This window comes from Micropterus dolomieu, linkage group LG05, assembly GCF_021292245.1.
Source record: "Micropterus dolomieu isolate WLL.071019.BEF.003 ecotype Adirondacks linkage group LG05, ASM2129224v1, whole genome shotgun sequence".
In the NCBI taxonomy this organism is placed as follows: Eukaryota; Metazoa; Chordata; class Actinopteri; order Centrarchiformes; family Centrarchidae; genus Micropterus; species Micropterus dolomieu.
In genome coordinates, this window is record NC_060154.1 from 27,517,148 (window position 1) to 27,541,739 (window position 24,592).

Sequence of the window (24,592 nt, forward strand, 5' to 3'; positions counted from 1 at the left end):
CATACGTCTGTGCGTGGTGGTTCTTGAAGCACTGACTCCAGCTGCAGTCCACTCTTTGTGAATCTCCCCCACATTTTTGAATGGGTTTTGTTTCACAATCCTCTCCAGGGTGCGGTTATCCCTATTGCTTGTACACTTTTTTCTACCACATCTTTTCCTTCCCTTCGCCTCTCTATTAATGTGCTTGGACACAGAGCTCTATGAACAGCCAGACTCTTTAGCAATGACCTTTTGTGTCTTGCCCTCCTTGTGCAAGGTGTCAATGGTCGTCAGCAGTCTTCCCCATGATTGTGTAGCCTACAGAACTAGACTGAGAGACCATTTAAAGGCCGTTGCAGGTGTTTTGAGTTAATTGGCTGATTAGAGTGTGGCACCAGGTGTCTTCAATACTGAACCTTTTTCACAATATTCTAATTTTCTGAGATACTGATTTTGGGGTTTTCATTAGTTGTGAGTTATAATCATCAAAATTGAAAGGAATGAACACTTGAAATATATCAGTCTGTGTGGAATGAATGTATACATTATACAAGTTTCACTTTTTGAATGGAATTACTGAAATAAATCAACTTTTTGATGATATTCTAATTATATGACCAGCACCTGTATTCATATCGAAGCAAAACTGATTCTTGACGTACCAACAATCTCATCTTCTCAGACTCTGAGGTCTTCTCCAGCACCTGCTCTTCTAGTCCCCCACACCTCTTCTTGTACTGAAGAACCTTGTGTATAAAACAAACATAAGATGCACAGTTAAGCCAAAGGAACTTTTTTTTTTTTTTTCATGTAATGTTTTCTGAATTGTGAAGTCCATTTCCTAGTTACCTTGGTCTGAAGCTTTTGAACAAGTTGCGCTTGTCTCTGCTGAGCCTCCTGGTAGACCTGCAGTTTTTGCCTGTAAGTTCTCTCCTTGTTCTGAAACTGCAGGGATCCTGGTGATACACTGTCCTGGTCTGAGTCCACGGCTGACTGCAGCATCGGCACCTGAATGAGCTTGATGGAGTGTTAACAATGTGCTTTTGCAAGTTTGACAATGTGACAGGATATTGCACATTACAATACACAGTATACCTGAACTCTGTTTCAGTTGTCACCTTATTAGATCCATTTGTATAGTCTAATGTGATCCATTGCAACAGACCTGCAATAAATCCTTACAAAGCATTGTATTGTGTTTTATCGACAGCATGTCATGGAGGTGTGGTATGGTCATTTTTGCAGCAGTTGTGGTGTTGTGCTGGGCTGTATTACACTGAACATGTCCATTGCACCAATAACAACGATTAATTGCACACACAATTAACTGCATTGTTGGATTGCATTATATTATATAGGTGTATATCTGGATATACCAATGATCTTTGGTTGAGCTAAAGGATATGTTTGCACTCAGACAAGTCATTTAATAGTTTTCAACCATTCACTGTGGGTTCTGTTTGAGAAAAAACAAAGACATGGGAGCTTTGCTCAATGCATTTTTGAGGTATTCCACTCATGCATGTTCATGTCAAAAAGGACATCTGACAATACAACACTCTTGATTGGTAATTACTATCATCGTATGAGTCAATGATATCAATCCTGATGAGATTAAAACTACAATGTGTAAGAAAAAGGACTACTCTCCACCTATTGAATTCATATTCCCAAAAAATAGGGGGCAGCAAGTCACATATCAGGTCATACACTGCAAAAACTAAAATCTTAGTAAGATTAATTATCTTAATTGAAAATATACTTACTTTTTGTCTGACAAGATATTTCTTCTTACCAGGCGTCTTTTATGTTAGAGAATTTCACTTGTTTCAAGTTTTTTTGGCGTTAAGTAGCAAGTGAAATATTCTTGTTCTGTGGGCAGATAATTTTGCTTATTTTAAGTAATATTTCCCCCATTTTAATGCTTTTTTTCCTTGTTTTTGAGAGCTCAGTTTCTGCAGTGTAACTGCTGCTAATTGCTGTTAGCTAGTTAGCTCAGCGAACACAGTCTCCGAGATGAGAGGGAATCCAGTACTGAGGTGGTTAACGGTGGCTCCGGCCAGGACACTGACTCCATGGCCGACGAAGACGGGGCTAGTTCATGCGGGGACAGGAGAGGCATCAAGTGGGAGAGAAGCAAGAAACCAAACCAGAGCTGGTGATTGTTGGAATGGTGGAAAGACTAACCAACATGACTTTTATTTTGTTTCTGTCCAGTTTGAATGAAGTGTAGTTTACAATGAGTTAACAAGGCAATTAGTTTGTTGAAAGAAAGAAATTTGAATTCGGAAGTCGTACAGATGTACTGTGCAAACTCGACTCTTGAGATACAAAGTGGTATTACAACAGAGCTAGCTGCTTAGCATGTTAACTTCAGTAGATATCTCTGTAACACAATACAGAGACCTCTTTGACATGATATCAGAGCTGTTATTTCTTCAATATCTTACACATTGCACAGTATCTTCTCCCAAAGAAAATAAACCCTGTAATAGTCATCTTTTTGACCAATCTAGACACCCAAAATATTTATTAACTGTGGCTAGGCTTAAAGATAGAGTAATAGGTTACAGAGTTAATGTCAGTCTATGGGATGTCAAAGTACAGTGTGTTTGTATATTTGTGTTTATGCGTGGTGGCCGTATCTGTCAAATGCATCTAAAAACAAAAATATACACTGATCTTTCTCATTGTAGAATCTCATATCCTCTCCCATATCTGAAATCCAAATGTCCTGTAACCTCTCAACCTCACACAACCTAAACTCCCTCTGCACCACCCACTCTCTATCCTGGTGCCAGACACCCTGTCCTCACTAATACAAACCACATGGCCCTAGAGCACTACAACACACTGCGTGCCTCCAGCTGCCCTTGCCGACTTCTCATTTAAAAGGAGAGGAAGAGAGCGAGGGAGCCCCCTCCCCTGCAACACACTCCAAACCACCATCCAAGCCCTTCAAATCAACCCTGCGACCCACTCCCTCCCAACTCTCTTCTGTACCTCATCTCTTCTCTGGGTGCTTAATCTCTCCAGCAGGCTCCAAGAGAGCCAAGACAATAGTCTCACTGTTCAACACTGAACTCAGACACTTTGCCACCATTATTAACACATTTTCAAATGCCCTTTTCAGTATATTATACTACAAACTACGCTAACGGCCATCATGAACTTGGCTCTGCACTTTTGGTGTTTTTCTCCGAGGACCCGGAGAGAACACAAAAACTTCTTTTACTGCCCGTTGTTGAGGTGACAGCTTTAGGGACTGAACAACATGGGCGGAGTGTTTGAAAAACACAAAACTCCAGCAGCTGTGTTTAAAGGGACTCCTGGAAACAGCTGTGCATGGAGCATAAGTGATTATGCATCTTTTCAAGTATTTTGGCACAGCTATAGCAATAACACTGGCTTACTAACAAGCATGTACTTTATAAATACACCTTAAATACATGGCCATATCACATTAGGCTTATCACAGCAGATGAGCACAATTTACATTTGGAGCCTTATGGAGGGGTCTAATGCTGTTACAGCTTTGGGGAAAAGGTTACAACTGAGACCATACTGTACTACACCGATGTAACTCATAAAAACATACCAAAACTAACTCAAACTCACCCTCATAAGAAGACACTCATAAATACTGAAGGCTCAGTTGTTCCCACATATTTGCCACTGATAAGTTCTGCCCCAGAGGGAGCAGAGTCAACACCATGGTCAAAATTAACCCATTTCCAGGTGTTAGTACAAAAGTAGGCAACCATCCCAGTTGACCACCTACCACTACCTTTCTGTGAGCGCAATATAAGTTTTACCAATGGTGTTGTAATAATAATAATAATAATGCTGGATTCAGATAAAGACCGTTGTCATTTCGGGTTGATGTTGTACTTTAGCGGCACCTTGTGAAGTTTTTGACAACTGGTAGCGCTATGGAGAAATATTTTCATGAGTGAGTCCCACGTTTATCGTGCTCATGCGGCGATACACAGTCCTAGCTAATAAACAAGGATGTAGTCCTCAAGGACACAATGTGTCTTGATGAGTACCACTGAATGTAAAAATTTCTTTGTTTGGAAAAAGGGCACCTTTAACGGTGTATATGCCCATACACATTTGCCATTAATCAGGTTACTACAAATTATACACAGAGTAAAACTTTTGGAGCTACAAACTGCAAACTGTCAGTGAGGGCAATGTCAAATTACAACCTCTAGTCTTGAACAAAGCTATAACCTTTCTCATTTTGACCTTGCCTTTTTGTATTTTCTGAACTCGGTGTAGTCGTTCTGGAAGGTCATGCAAATTGCACAAATTGTATAGTGGCAAATGGTCACATACATTATCCTGCAGGTCACAAATAAGCAACTGTAGTTCAGTTACATCAACAACTGTCACTGCTGCAGACTACGCTCTCTCTACTTTGCTGTGCACTCAGTGACCAGGTGCCCCTGGCAACTCCTACAGGTCCCCACCCTGCCCAGATGAGGAGGGTTGATTGCACGTTTTCATACATAGCTGCAGTGTGTGGGCTTCTTGCCAGTGCCTCGCCCCAGCTCCACACACTACAGAGGGGACGCTTTTTAAAAATTGTTTCTCCCCAGTCAGCTGTAAAGCAGAAGGCCGGGGGCTGCTCTGGATTAGCCATGCTCCATGCAGGATGCTCCCAAGAGGGCGCCATAATAGTCAATGTTGTGCAGACCCCCACCTTCACTGAACTCCCCTACACCACCATCTATTCCCTTGCTGTGCTTGCATCATTTAATCTCATCACCCTCATCTCCAAGTGAGCTTGAGCTCATTGTTCTTCACAACACACCCATCCATTGGTGACTGTAAAAAGGCAAAAGAGAGAAGCGAGTAATCCCAGTCCTCCATCTGCCCTAACTCAGGGGCTTACAGGGCTTACTGGGGGCCCAGAAGTGTGCTCACTGAACACCCTTGCTATTTACGACCTGCATCAGAGTACAATCACTCTGGAGCAGCCTCCGCGGCCCCCTAAAGTGGGCTGGGCCCATTCCCAATGTAGCCCAACTCTTTAAGGTCATCTACTGCCATTTTGCAATAATGTTCAAGATGCAATTTATACAAGAACAGCCTTTTTGTCATGGTATGTTTTATGCTTCCATATGGTTGCAACGGTTCCTTTTCTTTTTTTCATTCCCAAGTATCTGTTTCTTGAGCCCTCCTTATGTTTCCAAAGTAAAAGACTTTTCAGCCTCTTAAAATGTGCTTTGAATTAGCTTTTTATATTTCTTGATATTTATGATTTGTGCCACTCCTTGTATTGTCTCTTTTGATAAATATTTCAAACAACATCAAGGGATAATCTTGCTTTGATTCATCTGCCAACAAGCAACAAGAGAATCATTTTCAAGGCCGTTGTGAAGGCTTTGGTGTTTGGGCCAAAACTTGCTGCCTTGCTCATGTGGTAGATCAAAATCCAATCCATTTCAGTTACCCAGTTATGATTACAATATTCCCTCACTGACCTAATGTGACAACATTTGGAGATGGGATAACTCACCAGTTTATCTACTGTTTCAAGTGGATTTTGTGAAATGTCTTGGAATTTGCTGTGCATTGTGGATCCATACCTGTTTATCTATCCAAAGAAACATTTCCAGGCATATCCAGCAACTAGTCTACATCCTCAGTCCTTTTTTTCTTTCTATCTCTGACTTTTTCAGTGCGATATCTGTCCATGAGTGCACAGTCCAGCCAGCATGTGAAGGGTTACAGCTGCAATCGTTTTCCCTGGCTTGGCCTGGGCCCAGAGGCTTAATAAAGGGAATTAATGGAGTGCACTATCTGTCAGATTCCTAAACACAGCTGGAGCGGATGTCCATCGCCCCCAAGCTGCCCAAAAAACTTACTATCCTACTTCAACAACATACCCGTTCCCCTTTCCCCTCACATTACCCCCTGATTGCTGACTCCGTAAAAAAGCCCCAGCTGATTGTGAAAGCTGTTTATGTATCATCGCTGACGGTAATTACACAATGTGGGATAACAAACAGGGAGAATGGAAGCAAGTAGGGGGAGCTGCTGTGAGTGTGTTACCATGGAGTGAAGTTTTTGCTTATGGGGACAGCTGCTGTGATGGCACACAGGGACACAAGTGATCTGTGTAAATACAGCCAAGCTAATAATACATGCTGTGCACTCACAAGCATGTTGCTGGCCTTGCAGCACTTAACACAATGCCCCAGCCAAGGACAATGCTGTTCAAAACAACACACACACACACAGTTGACTTCACATCTGATTATACACTCTTGACATGTGAAAAAGAACTGAAACGCGTGCTTAATGTTTGACTTTAAAGTCAGGTAACATGAGCAGCCTAATGTCAAATGTTGAAAAGGTTTAATGGAATACTTTCATTAAAAATTCAGCTCTGGGATGGGCTTTTAAGCATTTTTTCTCTGGGGAAGGCAATTAATTTTTACAATTTCATGATAGTTGAGAGAGTCAGACCTTTTGGCAGTGTTCCATTCAAACTGCAGCTTAAATGAGTGGGTTTGTGCCAGCAGGAAAAACAAACTGGAAACAGAGGGGGGTAGCAGGGCAAAAGGGGACAGTAACACAATCCCTAAAAACAGACTTTATCTGCTCCGACAATTTTGACAGGGTTCTTATGTAGAGACCAAGGGGATTCAAGATTTCAGAGGGCACTGGCAAATGGCAGTTGGTGTTAGAAATCATTCAGCAAGAGTTTATCTTTATATTTGACTGCCACACTGCAGCATTGTGCAGTTGCTCTCTAAGTGTTCAGGCAGCACGGTATGGATATCTACGTCTGAGAAAATGCACACTGGCAGGGCTCCAAAAGCAACACAGAGGGTTCAGAATTCACCCCAACATGTTCTCCAAACTCCCGAGGCCGTCCAACTCACAAAGTGGGTCAAGGTTTATCCTGGTTCATGTGCAATTTTCTGGGGTCACCAGAGATCACGCTGAGTGATTTAACAGAGAGACAGAGGAAGGCTTTCAGGAGTCCAGGTGTGACTTAACCAGCATTGCGTTAATGGTCCTCTGTCAGGTCAGAGACACTTAAGGAAAGCTGGGGGAAAAATGGGGATTTGGGATAACTACGAATGTTTCTCAACTGTCACACATTGAGTGGTGGGCCTGCTTCAGCTGACATTCTGACACTATGAGCATCAGATCCATTTCAGAGACAAACTTTTGGTAGGTGGGCATCATATTTAGTAAATGCTTTAAAGGAATAGTGGACATTTTGGGAAATATGCTTATTGCCATGAGTTATACAAGAAAATGAATACTACACATGCCTGTACAGTAGATATGAAGCTGCCACCACCAGGAGCCTGCTAGCTTTGCTCAGCACAAAGACTGGAAACAGCCCTCCTGGCTCTGTCCAAACTGTAACAGATCCACTAGCAGAACCTCTAAATCAACCACTAGTCAGCACATTATTTCACGCTTGTTTAATCTGTTCAAAAACTAAAAAGTAAAAACTAGAAACAACACAGACAGGGTAAAAGTGACACAGAGCATGTGCGGGACTATTTCTTTGTTGTTCGTCTTGTTTTTACTTGGAGGTTACCAGGCAACCAGCGGAGACTCCATTGTCACCAAATCTGCAAGAAAATTACTAAGCAACAACAATATGGTAATGGTCCTGGGGAGATGAAAGCCCATGGATAGATTAACACCTTCCTACAGCTGGTGTTTTGTTTTTTTTTATCTTTGGCTTGGTACATCCTATGCTTGACATACTGGAATGAAAAACACCTAGTCATTGCATCAACCTGAAAAAAGGTACAGAGCAAGTTGGCCTGGAAGTAGTTATGAGAGCTGGTCTGACAGGAGGGTGTACTCCAGCTGTGAGATGACAACTGTAGGATGGCTGTTACTGTATGGGCAGGGTGATACCTGGTCCCCACAATGTTGAGTGCAACACATGCAACCAAAATCTGGTTGAGGGACACCACACCGCAGCTGGCCTTGTGCTCTTATCCTCGAAGGAATGCACAGTGCAGAATTATGAGCAATGTGCAAATTATCAGGACAAATTTCAATTTCACAATGCTCCATGAAACTGTCCGGGGACATTAGCTCAAGCTTCGGGCAAGTGGGACAAATGCTGACTTAAAAGGTTTCTCACAGTATAGCCCAGCAACACTGTTCCACCAAAAGCTGCTTTTCAACAAAATAGTACAGTAAAAAGTAAAAGTAAGTTGTTATTTGGAGTTCAGTTCTAATATTTTTCATATTTATGTTCACTGCAGCAAACTGTGGTTCATTGCTATACACTCAGACAAAGCTCTTCACATGTACAACAAAAACTACAAGAAAGTTTGTTAACTTTACTTTTTTCTAATTTTCTTGGAATGATTCATTTCAAAAACAGGATTTCATATCATCATTGTATGATACCACAGAAAGCTAATGAAGGATTATACTGAATTACCCTGCTCTTGAGATTTGATGATGAATATGTACTGTCTGGGTGCTGTATCATACTGTATATGTATTCAGCAATATGATCCCTTCGGCAGTAAATGCTGAGGGAGAAAACTAGATGCAGGTAAAACTGTTGGCTTGAACGTTACCTCCACATGGATTCCACAGCCAAAACAGTATATTTGGCTCTAGGGCACTGATTAGTGCGCTACATTAACATCACATTACAGCAAAGCTGCCAAACAAATCATGCTGTTCAGCAGGAAAAAAAACAGCAAGGACAGGACAGGAGCGTTCACTAGAAGAGACAAGTCACAACAGGAGTTGAATGAACCTCTTGACTTACTGGATAAAAAAATCTGCTGCAATTTCTGTGATCTTCGTGAAAAAAAGGTAGGTCTTGTACTAACCCTGCCCTTCCACTCTTCAAAGTGCTACTGCTAGTGTTGTGAGCATCAAATATCAGCAACTTACTTCTGTTTTTTTTCTGTTTAGTGCCTTTTCGCACATCTAAAAATATCAACAAATTACATATGCTATATATATCTGCCAAGCTAATTAAATTATATTTATAGCCCTGGTTTTAAAATAAGTTCCAAGAGTAAAGCAAGCAAAGGGAGTTCATTAGATTTAAGCAGCAGAATGAGGACAGTGTTATCCCAAATGGCTGCTTTGTGCACCATGAAAAATGAGCTTTTTCTTCGACAGCCTCAAGGGAGGAGGCCAGTGACCTTGACAATTTTCCCCCAGAACAGCAGCCGCTACATGGAGGGGCAACCCATGGGGGGGCTATGAAGGGAGACGCCGGTCCTCATGAGCATAGGGGGTCTGAGTCTACCTGAACAGACCACAAGGAAACCCTTCATGAACCACCCTCTCCTCTCTTATTTACACTTACAAACACATACACACACACTCACCCACCCCCACGTACACATGCACACAATGGATGCTTATACAGTACTTGCTGTAATATGTAAACTGTATTCTACAGCAGTTAAATAAGGAAAATTGTATGACATTTAAAATATGCGCTTGTGCCAAGTAATAGTAATTCAATCATGACTCTGTACATGTAGATTCTGCCCTTTTTCCAACTCAGTTTTCACTACAGCACATGCAAAGCTGTTTCAACCTTCCCACACTGTTTGTTTGTTCAGCCCCAAAAGGCTTTCCCTGCTGGAAAGAGTGGTGGCACGCTGATGTTTACTGTAACCATATTCCATTTCAAACGCATGTAGCTTTTTGCAGTCAATGCACTAGTGTTGCCGACCTTCTTGATCTCATCTCCAAACAAAACTGCAAAAATTTACCATCTGCACAATTGCATACTCCAGCTCCTGTGAGAGCTGCATTAACATGTGACATTAAAAACAATGCCTGCCAATGTAGCCTCACTTGGGGGACACAGTTTTCTTTCTGTAGAAAAAGTATTTAGAGATGCTATGTGATTAGGTGCGAGTCATCAATACGAATGTTGACACTAACATGATTAGTATGTTGTTCATGAGAAGACTACATTTCTGGGGTTCCGCTGTTCAAGTCAAGAATAAGTAGATGATAATCTGTCAGATGTACCTAGACGACATCACCTGTGCATGCCATTTGGTCTGTTATATAATTTTTGAAGACATCTTAGTTTGTTTCCCTTTCTGTTCCAGAACAAAAATTCATTTCCATCAGAATAGCATGGGTACAACAAATGCGAAAAATGTAAATGATGTTTGACAGCTTGACCTTGACCTGAGAATGTGTTCCCGCCCTGTGTCACTCCAACCCTGTCTGTGAGACTGACCTGTTTGTCTGACGACTGGTCATGGTCCAACTGACTTGGAGACAGCTGATCCCCCAGGGCCCTGCTCTCCTCCAGCTCACTGACCTCAGAGCTCTCACCTGGGATTGGGAAACAGATCATGCATACAGACGTGTCTTACCACCTGGGGTTTAATGACAACTGATATCTAACATGGTGCATTTATTGTTGCGTGTGCTTTTGTCTATGCATTTGAATTAAAGCTCTCTTCTCTACCGGCTGGCTGCTCGGCCAGGTGGCGGGTGATGATCTGGCGGATGCGGGTGGTGACAGGCGTCGGCGAAATACTGGACTCTTGTCCATCACCTCGAAGCATCAGAGTCCTCTCTCCTGAGCTGCCATCAGAGTGAAGCAGGGAGTCCTCCAACTTCTACATTCATACATGTCATAATAACATATCACATAACTGAGCAGAAAAGGCCCAACTCATTAGGTTAGACTATGAGGACAACAGTTGTGGAGATGGTAGTAATACCACAATCAAAATCTTACTTGAGTAAAAATACTGAAATATACGCAAACAGATGTAATTACTCATTATGTAACAGTAATTATTTAACAGTAACAAAGTCCTTAGCAGTTGCTAATGTAATGTAAGTAACAGTACTCTGCATAATAGACTCTTTCAGAGGCTTATGATATATTTTATATTACTGGATTGCCATTATTGATTCATTAACCTGAAGGTAACATTTACTTATTGCAGCAGGTCAAACTGTAGATCTGTAGAAACTATTATTGAGAGATAAATGAAGTGGAAAAGGTACGATATTTCCCTCTGAAATGTAGTGTAAGTATAAAGTAGCATAAAAGTATGCTGAGTATTTTCACTGTCATATCAGAGGCAAATGTTGTGTTTTTTACCCAATGTAAGTCTTTAGTTGCTAGTTACTTTGCAGATTCAGATTATTAAAACAAAATATAATCAACAAATACATTATGATGTATTATTATAGATTAAACTAGCCAGCAGTATAGTCATCTAGTTAAAATTTGCTCCACCTTTACCAGCTGCAACAGTGATGCTTATATTATTTCATCAATAATAATGAGCCGTTGTGCATTATGATTACTTTTAGTACTTTCATTATTTTGATGCTAATAATTTACACTTTTGGACTCCAGACAAGCTGTATCTGAACGCCCGAACTCTGTGACAGGATGTTTGGAAAAAAGGATAAAGAATGAAAAGCCTTCTGTCAATGAATGTTTGATATTTGTGTTACTGTTACTGAAACTGAAATAAAGTTCCACAAAAAAGGTTGTATGTTTTCACTTTTACCAGAATTTGAATGTCTGACTATTACTTTGAGTTAAGTAAATGTGTACTTCTTCCTCCACTGCCTTTCAATAGGATTTTTCCACAGCAGACATTTTGACTTGGAACAGGTGTTACCAACAGTTACATTGAATTCAGCCATCTTTAATGTCGTTATTTACACATTTTCCTCTTATGCGGTTTGCTTTTCCCCAAGTCTAAAGAAGTGTGACGCTAACAATCCCACTTGGACAATAACTGTTATGTTACCAACCTGAATCACAGTCTCCAGTCTAGGTGAGTGTCCATCTTGCTCCCGTTGAGAACTCATTGCAAAATTGGCCCAGCTTTAAAAAAGAAAACGTCAGCTAGTAAAGTTAAAGCTTTAAATGTTTAATTTGACGAGACAGAAACGTAGCTCTAACGTTAGCTTGCCATAACTTAAAGGCTAATAAAACTTCAGATAGAGAGAGGTCAACAAAACAACAAACACAAACGTAGCCTGTCATTTTGAATCATGTTATAACAGATAAAGACAGTCCCTAATTAACCGGTACCTGCTTAAAGACAGGGCTAGAGAGTTGAAAAAGAATCACTGACAAACTTTTGAGCGACTCTCAGGTCGAGCAGCACTGTTCTAATCCCAGTCCGCTTCCGGGCCGTTGCCATAGAAATAGAATGCTGGCTTGAGTGTTTCCCATAGACTGCATAGTGTTTCCATGGCAGGACTAACGCCGAGAGCCAATGGGTTAATGATCGTCAAGGCACTAAAGGCAAAGTGAGCTGTCTTTTCCCAGACAAGACTTACTATAAATTTATTTTCAGGAACACATTTTATTAAGAATTCGAGCATTTCCAGTTCCAAACCCGTGATATACAACCAATAATAATAATCATCTTCATCATCATCATAACATTAGTCCACAAATTATTTCTACAAGGATTTAATTATTCACAAGCTCAGTCCAATAACACACAAAAAACCACACAAGCACATGATACAAAGTATAAATGAACAAGCGAGGCCGTAAAAACAACCTAGGATACCTGAGGATCATGTAACACACTATTCTAGGGCACAGTGACATCCTATGATAAACATGCCATTTGCACTGTAACATAGTTATGATAGGAACATGTCTCTGTGAATTCTTTGACCTTGAGTATAGTCCTTTCGGGACAGGAGGTCATTATGTTGATTCTATGGGGAAAAGCTCAGGCCACTGGGATGGATCAAGGAAGATGGTGCAGACTTCACTGTAGAACCACAGTCTTGGCAGGAAGCACTCCACTTCCCAGGTGTTGGATGCTCGGTTGTAAATCTCCACTTCCACCCCGTAGTCCCCCTCCATACCTTTCCAATGGCCTCCGGTGACAAACAGCTTGCCATCCAGCGACACCAAGCCGCCATTCTCATGCAGCATGTGGAGAAGTTGGACCTAAAGAGCGGGAGAAGTCAAAGGCAAATTAACAGGAGAATAAAACATAGTTTTTCTATAATACTGTTAAATTAGCATTGATTCGAGGGATTGCATTGCTGTATTATGACTATAGTCAGCAGTGATATATAAACCCACCTTCTGCCACATGTTCACCTCCGGATCATAACAGTAGACTTTCTTAGTGTTATCAGCAACCAGATATATAGTTCCATCCACACAGACAGAACGAGGAGAGGACAAATACTTAGGGATGAAGGGCGAACATATGCTGATCCAGCTATCTAGAAAAAAAAAAATTGTAGAAAAATGAATTGGGGAAAGTGAGGAAATATCCAAGACTCAAAATGGTGAGAAATAAATGAAACATAGCGAATGCATTTGCAAAACATTTTTTTAATAGTTGTAATTTAATTTAGCAAATCTCTTGCCAGTAAAGCTTTGCTTGAAAAAAAATGGCAGACTCATCGGAGACATGACGTTTGCTTTGATCATCCTTACCTATAACAGGGTTATAACACTGCATGGCCAAAGCATTGTACTTCACAGCGCACGAGCCAATCACATAGAGCTTCCCATGACACGCTGTGGCGGTGAAGTTCGTCACATATTTTAAGGCGGGACATGTCAAGGCCCAAGTGTCGTTGTATGGGTCATAATGCTCAACTTCAACCCGATCTGATGTTGTACCTAAAGGAGGGAAATGTAAGTAACAAGCGATGAGGTTAAATTATGGTCTCATAAAATGTAAACTAATACTTGCATTTAAAGATGTGTTTGTGGAACATGGCCAACTATTTAACCACAAAGACGAAATGCAAGCAAATTCTTATAAATTATCACCGCAGAGGTAAGCCATTCAGGGCAGATGAGCTACTTGACTTTATCAAAGTTTTCCATTGCACTGCAGGTTTAATTCACCACATACAGGGCTGTTTATTTTCTTACCTCCAATGACGTAAATCTCCCCGTTGAGCGTTGCCGACGCGTGGTTAGTCCGAGGCCGGAGCATGGGTGCCACAGTAACCCACCTCCCCTCTCTTGTGATGTACTTCCAGGTCTCAGTGGTCGACCAGGTGTTGGTATTCGAACCTCGCGAGCCCCCTGTCAGACAGACAAGAGCACTTTGTCAAAAGTCTGCCGACTTTTCGCATTCCTCACATGAGAAACAAAAGAGATCTGCACAAAACAATTTATCATTACTTTCTCCTTTACCGATTAAGTTTCTGTATTTTAAAGGGTTGCATAGACTTCACTCACCTGTGACATACACATCATTGTTCAAGGACACCATTGAGTAGCCCCACTTGTTAGGGTTGGGGAAATTAGGAAGCTCATGCCACTGCTCTACAGAAAAAAAGAAAAGGGAGTTCATGTTTTAGCATCATTCAGAGAGTGAGGGGAAACTGGATCACATTTTCACAAATACAGTATGCAAAGGAGAAATGTATACCAGGGAAATTAGGCTAAGAGAAACATCCTCAGGGACCAAGTAAGGTCAAGAAAGAAAGAAACAGTTAACAGATACAACTTATCTGGCACAGCCCATGACATTGTGGCTAGAGCTGTCATGCTTCCACATGAAACCATAAACTTTAGAATGAGATGCAACCATCTTTTCCTTAACACCCCATATGAAAAACACGGACATGGATGCCGTCTCCCAGCTCTGCACAATGAAACCCTCATTTGACGAACTGAGAAGACGATCCAATTTTGTCACATCCAGAACGCATTCCTGCAGAGCCGTTTTTCTGTCAACGCTATATTTAACGACCATACGACACATCTGCCAGACTGTTCAGACGAATCAGACATTTCCCAACAAATTTCTTTTGCTGAATGGATTCTGCACTTAAACAAAATTGGAAATTATAATGTGGGCAAAAAGTGCTTGTACTTGTCTTTGTGTTGTAGAAGGCACAGTTCTTGTGCAGCTCTCTTTGCAGTCTTGGATCTCTGTCCTCATCTTCATCTGAGCCATCTTCATCATCTGAGTCATCCAGTGAACGACCTCCCATTACAAACAGCACTTCCTGCAGGTTTGGTTGTGGACTCTGAGAGCTGAGTCTGTCCATACATTCTGGTGCCAAATCCATTTTCTAGAAAAGTAGAAGTCATGATTTTGGAAATCTACTCAGACTGAGCAAACAAAGAGAAAAGAAGGAGTAAGTGTGAGCTCACTAACCTCTCTGTGAATTTTTTCCACAGCCTCTCTGCAGCTGGGCGAGGCCTGCACCAGGCTGTCTTTCAGCAGGGTGTCAGCCAGGTAGTCCAGGCTGAGTAGAGAGAGACGGGACAAGGTGAGGAGTTCAGGGAGGTGGCAGAGCCGAGACTCCTTGTGGTGCCCGACCCATTTCAGTATGGCCTCCACGCGGGTACACTCTGACCGGATCTGTAGTCCTTCGTCGGAGAGACAGGCAACCAGTCTGTCTTTTCCCAATGGTAGAAACTCCTCACTTTGTTGTACAGCCTCAAAGTTCTCCAAGAGGAAGGCCCACGCTTTGGCCACCACCTCAGGGCAGCCATGGATCGCCCCAAACTCCAGGATTCCCAGGCAGTTGGTTGCATCAATCTGGTGCTGGAGGTATCGGCTGCACACGGCTCTCACTGTCTGGAACTGCAGCTGGCTGGAGGTGCAGATCAAACCCTCCACATTGCTTTGGTTGATGGTCAGTTTGCCTGTGTAGGCAAAGTCCAGCAAGCAGCTGAGTATGTCAGGATCAACATCATGAAGCTCCACACGTGCAGCTATGCTCTCCACAAAGTCCCCTGTGAACATGCAGCGGAAGTACGTGCTGCAGAGGGCCAACAAGCCGCGGTGACAGGGGAAGTCCCGACCCCCTGCGCTCAGTGTTACATCGACCAGTTTGGGGTGAGAGCAGAGGGAGCGCAAGCCCTCCAGGATGCTCTGAGAATGCGAGGACAAGCAGAAGTCCAGGTCATCCACATTCCGCACCATGGCCGACTTCAGTTCAAAACGTAGGTCAAATCGTCTTTTAGCAGGGATGGTCAGAAACAGAGTTTAGAGCTCACCTGCAAGTGTTAAACAAAATAAATAAATATATTAAAATAATAAATTATTGTCAAAAACCTGTTTAAACAATGTTGCCATAACTTCAGCATGAAGTACAACATCCTTTTCAACAATCTTTGAAATTTGTTTTTAAGTAACAGCATCACACAGATGGCGTGACCAAAAAATGGTCTACAGGAATAGTTTGTCATTTATTACTTACAAAAAAGATATCTTTGATTTTACAATAAAAATAATTAAATTAAGTTTCAATTAAAAAATAATGCAGTTTTTTATTATGGTGCAAATAAAAAAAAGGCCTAAAAGGGAAATGAAGAGAATTGTAGATACATTTTGAGTATTTGAGTTTAGAACTTAGAAAACTATTTCAGAAACAGTGACCTTTCAGATTTGACAAAAAAGTAGCTTGTAAAAAAGTGCTGTCTTCTCAAGTGAAGCATCATCATGTTCTTCCAAGGACTACAAAGTACTTTTGGCTCTTGATTAGTACAGTATGAGAGAATAGTATTACTCTGATCTCCTCAAAAGCGAACAATAAATTACATTTCCTCTCATCAGATACTGTGAAATTAAATAAGTAACCAACAACAAACTCACCACAGAAGCACAGAATGGAAATAATGGCTCATCCTTCCAGTAAAAAAGCAGTTTGTGGCTGAGCAGCTGGTTAGATCAACACGGAGTGGGCAGCATGGAGAAAAGCTTTTGCCAAGTCATTGGGACGGGCTGCCTGTCGTCGAGTTATTTTTAGGTCTGACAGTGACACTGTGCTGAAGTAGATTCCAAACAACATCATGCATGGGAGGCACAGCTGCTGTTACAGGCACATATTTACCATTTTCTCAACAGGCCTGGACTCTCGCTAAGGAGATATATGAGGTAGCACCAACTCTGTTGTGTTTTGTGCTGTATGTATGTATCTCACACGCCTAGAATGTACACCCCCCTCACATTTTTGTAAATGTTTGATTATATCTTTTCATGTGACAACACTGAAGAAATGACACTTTGCTACAATGTAAAGTAGTGAGTGTACAGCTTCTATAACAGTGTAAATTTGCTGTCCCCTCAAAATAAAACATCACACAGCCATTCATGTCTAAACCGCTGGCAACAAAAGTGAGTACACCGCTAAGTGAAAATGTCCAAATTGGGCCCAATTAGCCATTTACCCTGCCTGGTGTCATGTGACTCCTTAGTGTTACAAGGTCTCAGGTGTGAATGGGGAGCAGGGCTGTTTAATTTGATGTTATCGCTCTCACACTCCCTCATACTGGTCACTGGAAGTTCAGCATGGCACCTCATGAACCTCAGGATCTGAAAAAAAGAATTGTTGCTCTACATAAAGATGGCCTAGGCTATAAGTGTTATGAGTTGTAGTTTTCCCTGTGAGTTTGAGTTTTTGCCATTGTTTCATATGTCTATCTTCTTGCCTGTTTCTCTCGTTCCTTGTCCTTAGTAGTTTATGTCTCGTCTCTCATCTTAGTTCTTGGTCCTGTGCTTTAGTTCATGTTTAGTGTTTTCTTTATCGGTGTACTTCTGTATGTTCTCATTATGGTCTGTCTTAGTCCTTAGTCTTTTATCTCCATGTTTTAGGGCAGTCTTGTCTCCTGTTCGGTCCCGTCTCTGTCTGTGCACTGATCTTTCCATGTTTTTGTGTTTTACTTTGGTAGATCTGTCCTTGTGTGTTCCTGTGAACTTTACTTCCTGTTTATTTTGGTAATCTTCTGTTCCTGGTGTCCTTGTCTAGCTTTGTCTGATTACCTGATGTATCTCAGCTGTGCTTCCCTCCCTGCTTGTTTATGTGTGTATATATTGTCCTCAGTTTTCTTCAGTCTTTGCCACGTATTGTCTGCGTCGTCTGCGTCTTGTTGAGTGTTCCGCCTTGTGCTCCGTTTTCCCTGTTCTGGATTTCCCTGTGGTTTTGGATCGTTCCTTGTGTTTTTGGATTACCTTGGTTTGGACTTTGCCTCAAGCTCCTTGTAAGCCTGTTTCAGTTTAGTTTTGAGTTAATAAATCTCCTTTTGAACCGCATCCTCCCCTCGACTCGCCTTTGTCTGCATTTGGGTCCTCACCTCAGTCTGCACTCAGCACCCCGACCCGTGACAATAAGAAGATTGCCAAGATCCTGAACCCGAGCTGCAGCACGGAGGCCATGAACAGCTGTTCAACAGGACAGATTCCACTCAGAACAGGCCTCGCCATGGTCGACCAAAGAAGTTGAGTGCATGTGCTCAGCGTCATATCCAGAGGTTGTCTTTGGGAAAGAGACGTATGAGTGCTGCCAGCATTGCTGCAGAGGCTAAAGGGGTGGGTTGTCAGCCTGTCAGTGCTCAGACGATACGCCGCACACTGCACCAAATTGGTCCTCCCAGAAGGAAGGCTCTTCTAAAGATGATGCACAAGAAAGCAAACAGTTTGCTGAAGACTAAGGACATGGATTACTGAAACCATGTCCTGTGGTCTAATGAGACCAAGATAAACTTTTTTGGTCCTAATGGTATCAACTGTGTGTGGCGGCAACCAGGTGAGGAGTTCAAAGACAAGTGTGTCTTGCCTACAGTCAAGCATGGTGGTGGGAGTTTCATGGTCTGGGGCTGCACGAGTGCTGCCGGCACTGGGGAGCTACAGTTCATTGAAGGAACCATGAATACCAACATGTACTGTGACATACTGAAGCAGAGCAGGATCCCCTCCCGTCAGAGACTGGGCTGCAGGGCAGTATTCAACATAATAATGACCCCAAACACACCTCCAAGATGACCACTGCCTTGCTAAAGAAGCTGAGGGTAAAGCTGATGGACTGGCCAAACATGTCTCCAGACCTAAACCCTATTGAGCATCTGTGGGACATCTTCAAACGGAAAGTGGAGGAACGCAAGGTTTCTAACATCCACCAGCTCTGTGATGTTGTCATGGAGGAGTGGAAGACGACTCCAGTGGCAACCTGTGAAGCTCTGGTGAACTCCATGCCCAAGAGGTTTATGGCAGTGCTGGAAAATAATGGTGCCCACACAAAATAGTTACATAAGTGTAACTATTTTGTGTGGGCATAAAAGGTGGGGTGTACTCACTTTTGTTGCCAGTGGTTTAGATGTGTTATTTTGAGGGGACAACAAATTTACACTGTTACAAAAGCTGTACACTCACTACTTTACATTGTAGCAAAGTGTCATTTCTTCAGTGTTGTCACTTGAAAAGATAATCAAATATTTACAAAAATGTGAGGAGTGTACTCACTTTTGTGAGATACTGTATATAGATATACAGCACGTTGTCTCTCTATGATATGTGCTGTATGTCTATATATGGGTTAAGGTAAGTGAGGTCTGATTAAAAGTGCCTTAAAATGGTAAGAAACAAAAAGAAGATGTAATGTTGGAGAAATTAGTCTTTACAATGGGGTAATATTAAATAACCAAGGTCAGCTTTACAATAAAATAAACACATTACACAAGTATCTGTGTAATGATTTATTTTGTAATAATGCCACAACTGGTCCTATTTCTGACAGATCATGGATTCTAGGCTGTGTTGGGAATATTTACCATTAACTGCTTTCTTAACATGTTAGTGCCCTCTGCACTCTGGCATTTGAATTATGGCTGGGTATGGTTTGCAGCGTGTTGCCAATTTGATACCTGAGTTTGAATAGCAGACCCAAAATCTTTTTTTTTTTTATAAATCCTTTATAAAACTTAACAACAAAGTCCAAACTTCTCAAATGCATTTCAGGTTAATGTTTTAACACAAAAAATACAGTATAAAATTAACAAAATTATAATTCAAATCAGGCAATATCTGATCAAAAGTAAACAAGGCTAAAAATCTGGCTAAGCATTCTGTGCTAGCTTTCGGTACTCAATAGCTGACTATTACAACAATTCAGTTCACAAATCAAACAGTATTTAGGTGTGATACCCAGCCCTTACATCATCAAACTACAGACAATACAAAAATATCAAAAAGATGACACAAGAAACTACTCAAAATCAAAAATCTCTGCCTCTTTCTCTTTCCAAAAAGCAAAACTACGGTCGATGTATTTACAAATTTCTTCATTGCTGAAACTGGAAATGTCAGTTCCACTGTGGGGCATCCCCTCATCAGGTGTAGGTGTCTGCACAATGACTTTAGGGACCTGTCTAACCTCTGGGAGGCTATGTTTTACCACTTCTGCTGTGCTTTCAGACTGACTCACAGTGTTTCCAAAGAACTTTACTTTAATGTCCTCAAAACCGTCCTTCCACTCACGGTTTCCAGCTTCAATGTCCTGTATGACAGCCTTATGAAAGTCCCTGACCAGCTCCCAGGGAAAGCTCCCCACATGATCGAAAACCTCAAAACACAGCAGGTGCCTCATTTTACGTTCGTCCACAGGCAACTCCAACTCCAGGATGTGAAAGTAGCCAAGCATGAAGAGATCTAGGGTCAGGTTGTCGTATTCCATCAGCACGCCATCCAGACGAGGTAGGAACTGCTCTGGGGAGTAGAGGGCTTTCTGCCTGTGGAGCCTGTGTGACAACACTGAATGGTTACTCAAGATGTATTAAAAAACAAGATGCAAATAGAGACTATAAGCTTAACAACCAAATATTTGCATTTCTTTCTTGCTGAATGACTCAATGATTAACAGATTTTTAGAAATGTCGTTTCATTTATGTCAGTCGACTAAAAGATTTATCAATTAATCATTTCAGTACTAGAGATAGCATTCCAACCAGAACCTGTACGCTGTTCAGTGGATATTTTTTAAGTTGTATCCTTGACATTTAAAGGGGCTGTATGTAGTTTTCAGCGGCCTCTAGTGGGCCATTTTTTAAGGTTGCAACCACTAAATTCCCAAGCGTGTGCTCGTGTGTGTGCACATTTCTTGCAGGCTAAAATCAACACTTTGACATAATATCAGTGGTACAGAGGATAATATGGATCGTGTTAGCTGATGAATTAATGTAGAAAGCCATACAACTATAGCATTTTACAGAGGATAACATTCGCAACAATAAGCTACTGCTACTAAAAGAGGTTAAGAGTCCCATGGAGCTGTGGGGAACAGCAAATTTGAGGTCAATTGTATAAATAAAAAAGATTTAAAAATACTGGTTAGTGGAGCTGTAACATATGTTTTCCTTTCTATTAACAATATCTTAAAAATTATGGATTTCCATTAAACTTTATGAAGGGGTTGGTTATGGGCAAGGAAGACCTTTTCAATAGTAGCTCATTCTATGAACAAATGTGTCTTTCTGAATGAATTAGTTGTTTTCATTTCAACTGGTCATAAAGTGCTAATAAACACAGTTCCAGCATCCAGCATACCAAAATGTATGGCCATGACATAATAAGTGTGTAGTGTCTTAATCCTTTGACTGTGTGTGTCTGTATAGCTTTTGGGAAATTTGATAAAATTACTGATCAACTTTTGGATGAAACTTTGACACACTGGCATAACGTGAGCACTGCAGGTGGGGTTTTGTGCTTTCATAGATGCCACCTAATGTTAAGAATGTTGCAGAATAGGGATGGACAGTAACTTTGACTAACTAAAAAGTCATACAGACCTACCTGCGTATTTGTCTGGACGGGACACTGGAGATCATGCTTCTCCAGTTTCCAAGCATCTTGTTGACAGCACTCCTCTGCTTGAAGAAATGTCCCAGAGAACTGTTCATCATCTTCGACTGGGCGCTCTCCTCGCTGCCCCGGCGACCCGACCCGGATTTTTCGCCCACCCCGGGGTTTCCACCACTCATCTTCCTCTCTGCTGCATCCTTGCTCTTCAGTGTCACAGTGTAGGCAGATTTCTTCCAGTGGCCTAAGAACAGCACGACTATACGCTCCTTTCTGAGGCTGGTGGTCTCTGCAACATTTTCATCATAGTCAATGCCGGAGTCACTGTTCTGGTCTGTTTCTGAGGCCGGACTCAACACTTTGGGCTGTTTGTCTGACTCTGTGGCCTCAAGCTGTGTGGAAGAACTTAACACGACGGCCTCCTCCGGCTCATCTGACAAAGGTGAGTTCTGTGTCTCAAAATTAGACTTAAGAGTCCTTACAGACACTCCGAACTGATGGATTTCATCCTCTATGCTCTCCCTGCGTCCCCTGGTGGAGTTCTGTCTGTCTGGTGTCTGAGAGAACACGGTGATCAGGTCGGTGTTGGGCATCTTGCAGTAGGGCTGGTCTGTCAGGTTGGTCATGAGCAGAGACATGCTCTTTACGATGCCTGAGATGCGGCCGCACCATACAGGTAGAGGAATTTGACTTGTGAAGTTTCTGAATTGTGTGTTGACGGTGATGTTCACTATGGGGGCTGGCAGGATGTGCCTGAGCTCCTCAGCTAGACGAGCGAGCTCCAGCTCGTAGCCTTCACAGTTCCTCTGCATGGAGACATTGGCAATCTGCTGCTCCAGATAGATGAGGTCATCCTCAGCCAGCAACTCACCAGAGGGCCCCAGGATGGCATTGTGGGCTTGGGAGTACCTCCAGCTTACTTTGGCATATCTGTTCCCATTTTCCTGTAAGAGGCAAACAGCAGGCAGATAAACATGCAAGATGCCATGTTGAAGAGAGTTTTATTTATTTTTTTTTTACATTTCAAATGGTTTAGGCGTGAGAGGAAAAGAGTAATGATACAGTAAAACTGTGATCCAAACCTCAAAAATATGACTTGTCAAGCAATGTGTTATGCCTTCAGTGATTTGTTATATGCAATTAAAAGTAAATGATGATGGAATTTCCAAGTGTTTTCAAATTTTCAGTAATGCAGATTTTAAATAGCATCACAAAATCAGACCACAATTTTTGCTTTGCTCATTGTGGCCTGGTTAGTCTCAACAAGCATTAGTTTAGGGGGGATTTGATTTGAAGGAGACTGTGCAACATATCACTGACTTTAGGGCTGCAAACTGAACAAAATTGATCAATTATTAAAACAGTTGAGGATTTCATTTTTATTTGTCTGTCGGCACTGACTAATTATGTTGGCTGATTTTGAAACTGGAACAATACAAACTATAGACAGTTTTTATAGTACTAAAAGTAAAAAGACTGCCTCAGAGTTATGAGTGTTTGGCCATCACCTCCTTTCTCTGAAGTCTACCTGCAAGCCAGCACCTAGTGTGCGTTATCCTTCAGTTCTTTATGATCCACCTGTTACGACGTCACATCATGGTGTAAACACTCTCCATAATTCTCTTGATTAATCAAACTCTACAGCTAAATTTACCAAAGATATGTAAGATTCAGATAAACGTATATACTAATTATTTGAAACTTCTTTCGAGAGGCATTACCTTCCTCCTCTGATCCTCCTCGTCCAGCAGCCTGGCCTGCAGCTGTCTCACCATGACTTGCCTCTTCCACTCAGCAATGGGACGGCCTCTCTCATCGTGAGTGGGCACCAGGTAGTCGATGTCCGACAGGTTGGCCTCTTCAGTGGGCAGGACCACCATCTTGTTCTGCACAGACAATGCTTTGTTAGCTAAGGAAAGGAAGCACTTCCAAAGGAAAGACAGGCATGCAAAACAAGACAGCTTATTGCACTTACTGCTTGTCCAGTGAAGACTCCTGATATCCCTGACTGTTTCAAGGATTTAATGGACTTCATGTCGCCAAGTAGTTTTCTTTCAGGCAGGAGGTTTGCATCAGGCAATATAGTCTTATCAGCAGAGACAGTTATCTCACTCCCAGCGGCCTTGGACTGACTGAAACCCTTAATAACTGAAATACAAATAATATATAAATAAGTCTTTGTCGACGGTAAAAGAGTGATTAACTTAGATAAACAGCAAAGTGTTTCTCACCAGATGTTGCGGTTTGAACCTGCTCTATTCGGTTGACAGCTTTTCTCTCTGGCTGGACAGGTGTGGGTGAAGCAGAAGGAACAGGGAGTTGAGGGTATCTAGCTTGCGGGGACTCCTCACTCTCAGGTTGCTAATTCAGACCCCAAAAAAAGAGGCATGGCCAGGTTGCTTTGGGTTATAACAGGAAATTGTGAAGAATGGAAAACATTGTGAACAACTAAACTCAGTGTTTACCTTTAAACTATCCATTAGTGTGTTACTGCTGTAACTGTCCCTGCATGTGTTGCTCAGGCAGCCGTAGTAGTCCTCCCTGCTGCACTGCAACAACACGGCCGGCTTTACCTTCACTCCTTCCTCCGCCGGAGCAATTACCTCAATGGGCTTATCTGCACAGGCTGTCTGCAAATATCACAGAGTCACATTTAGTACTATTTAAGACTGCTGAACACCAAATGAGAAATGTATAACTTAGGGTTAAAAGGTTAATGCTCAAAATTCTTCTTCTGACGATCCAAGTATTTGTAACACAAACTCTTTTTACTGATCCATACCTGCCATCAGTCACATCACATCTACTGTAGTATTCCCCCTGGTCAGACACCTTGGATAAAATAGTTTTTGACAAATCCAAACATGGCATGACTGCAATGATGTCTGAGTGTGACCGGGACATGAGATTTCTGTTTGCTGTAAATTTCATGATATTGATGGAACTTCACGTTGTCTGATGTCCCTTCATAGATTTAACTACAATATCATTCAACACCCCCAAATGCTTTTCTTAGCCTCTGTTTTTTTTTTTTTGGGGGGGGGGGGGGGTGGTTTTTTTGG

General features: G+C 41.9%; 3 protein-coding genes across 6 annotated transcripts in view; all 3 read right to left on the reverse strand.

Annotated features, from left to right (window-relative positions):
• The window catches only part of crocc2 (ciliary rootlet coiled-coil, rootletin family member 2), a 35,026-nt gene extending 22,815 nt beyond the window's left edge, over positions 1 to 12,211 (reverse strand). For 2 of the 4 annotated variants that reach the window (XM_046049684.1, XM_046049682.1), the window contains exons 1-6: positions 12,088 to 12,211; positions 11,758 to 11,830; positions 10,442 to 10,595; positions 10,208 to 10,305; positions 829 to 996; positions 642 to 725 (exon numbers count right to left, since the gene is read on the reverse strand). In XM_046049684.1, the coding sequence (XP_045905640.1) occupies positions 642 to 725; positions 829 to 996; positions 10,208 to 10,305; positions 10,442 to 10,595; positions 11,758 to 11,830; positions 12,088 to 12,152 (642 nt within the window). In that variant the 5' untranslated portion in view covers positions 12,153 to 12,211. Of the gene's footprint in view, positions 1 to 641; positions 726 to 828; positions 997 to 10,207; positions 10,306 to 10,441; positions 10,596 to 11,757; positions 11,831 to 12,040 lie in introns of all 4 variants that reach the window. The other 2 variants (XM_046049683.1, XM_046049685.1) reach the window with 2 other exon arrangements.
• An 86-nt stretch (positions 12,212 to 12,297) lies between these two features.
• Positions 12,298 to 16,790, reverse strand: klhl30 (kelch-like family member 30). The gene is made up of 8 exons (XM_046049686.1): positions 16,557 to 16,790; positions 15,111 to 15,958; positions 14,823 to 15,024; positions 14,183 to 14,269; positions 13,871 to 14,026; positions 13,424 to 13,612; positions 13,061 to 13,206; positions 12,298 to 12,922 (listed from the first exon to the last, which is right to left on the reverse strand). Exons 2-8 carry the CDS (start codon positions 15,882 to 15,884, stop codon positions 12,674 to 12,676), a joined length of 1,803 nt encoding a protein of 600 aa, XP_045905642.1. The 5' UTR covers positions 15,885 to 15,958; positions 16,557 to 16,790; the 3' UTR covers positions 12,298 to 12,673.
• A 2,627-nt stretch (positions 16,791 to 19,417) lies between these two features.
• LOC123971698 (espin-like protein) overlaps positions 19,418 to 24,592 on the reverse strand; it is a 19,786-nt gene continuing 14,611 nt past the window's right edge. Inside the window, exons 6-11 of the mRNA XM_046050700.1 lie at positions 23,996 to 24,160; positions 23,762 to 23,891; positions 23,506 to 23,678; positions 23,252 to 23,416; positions 21,525 to 22,474; positions 19,418 to 20,473 (exon numbers count right to left, since the gene is read on the reverse strand). Of these exons, the coding sequence (XP_045906656.1) occupies positions 19,942 to 20,473; positions 21,525 to 22,474; positions 23,252 to 23,416; positions 23,506 to 23,678; positions 23,762 to 23,891; positions 23,996 to 24,160 (2,115 nt within the window). The 3' untranslated portion in view covers positions 19,418 to 19,941. The remainder of the gene's footprint in view (positions 20,474 to 21,524; positions 22,475 to 23,251; positions 23,417 to 23,505; positions 23,679 to 23,761; positions 23,892 to 23,995; positions 24,161 to 24,592) is intronic.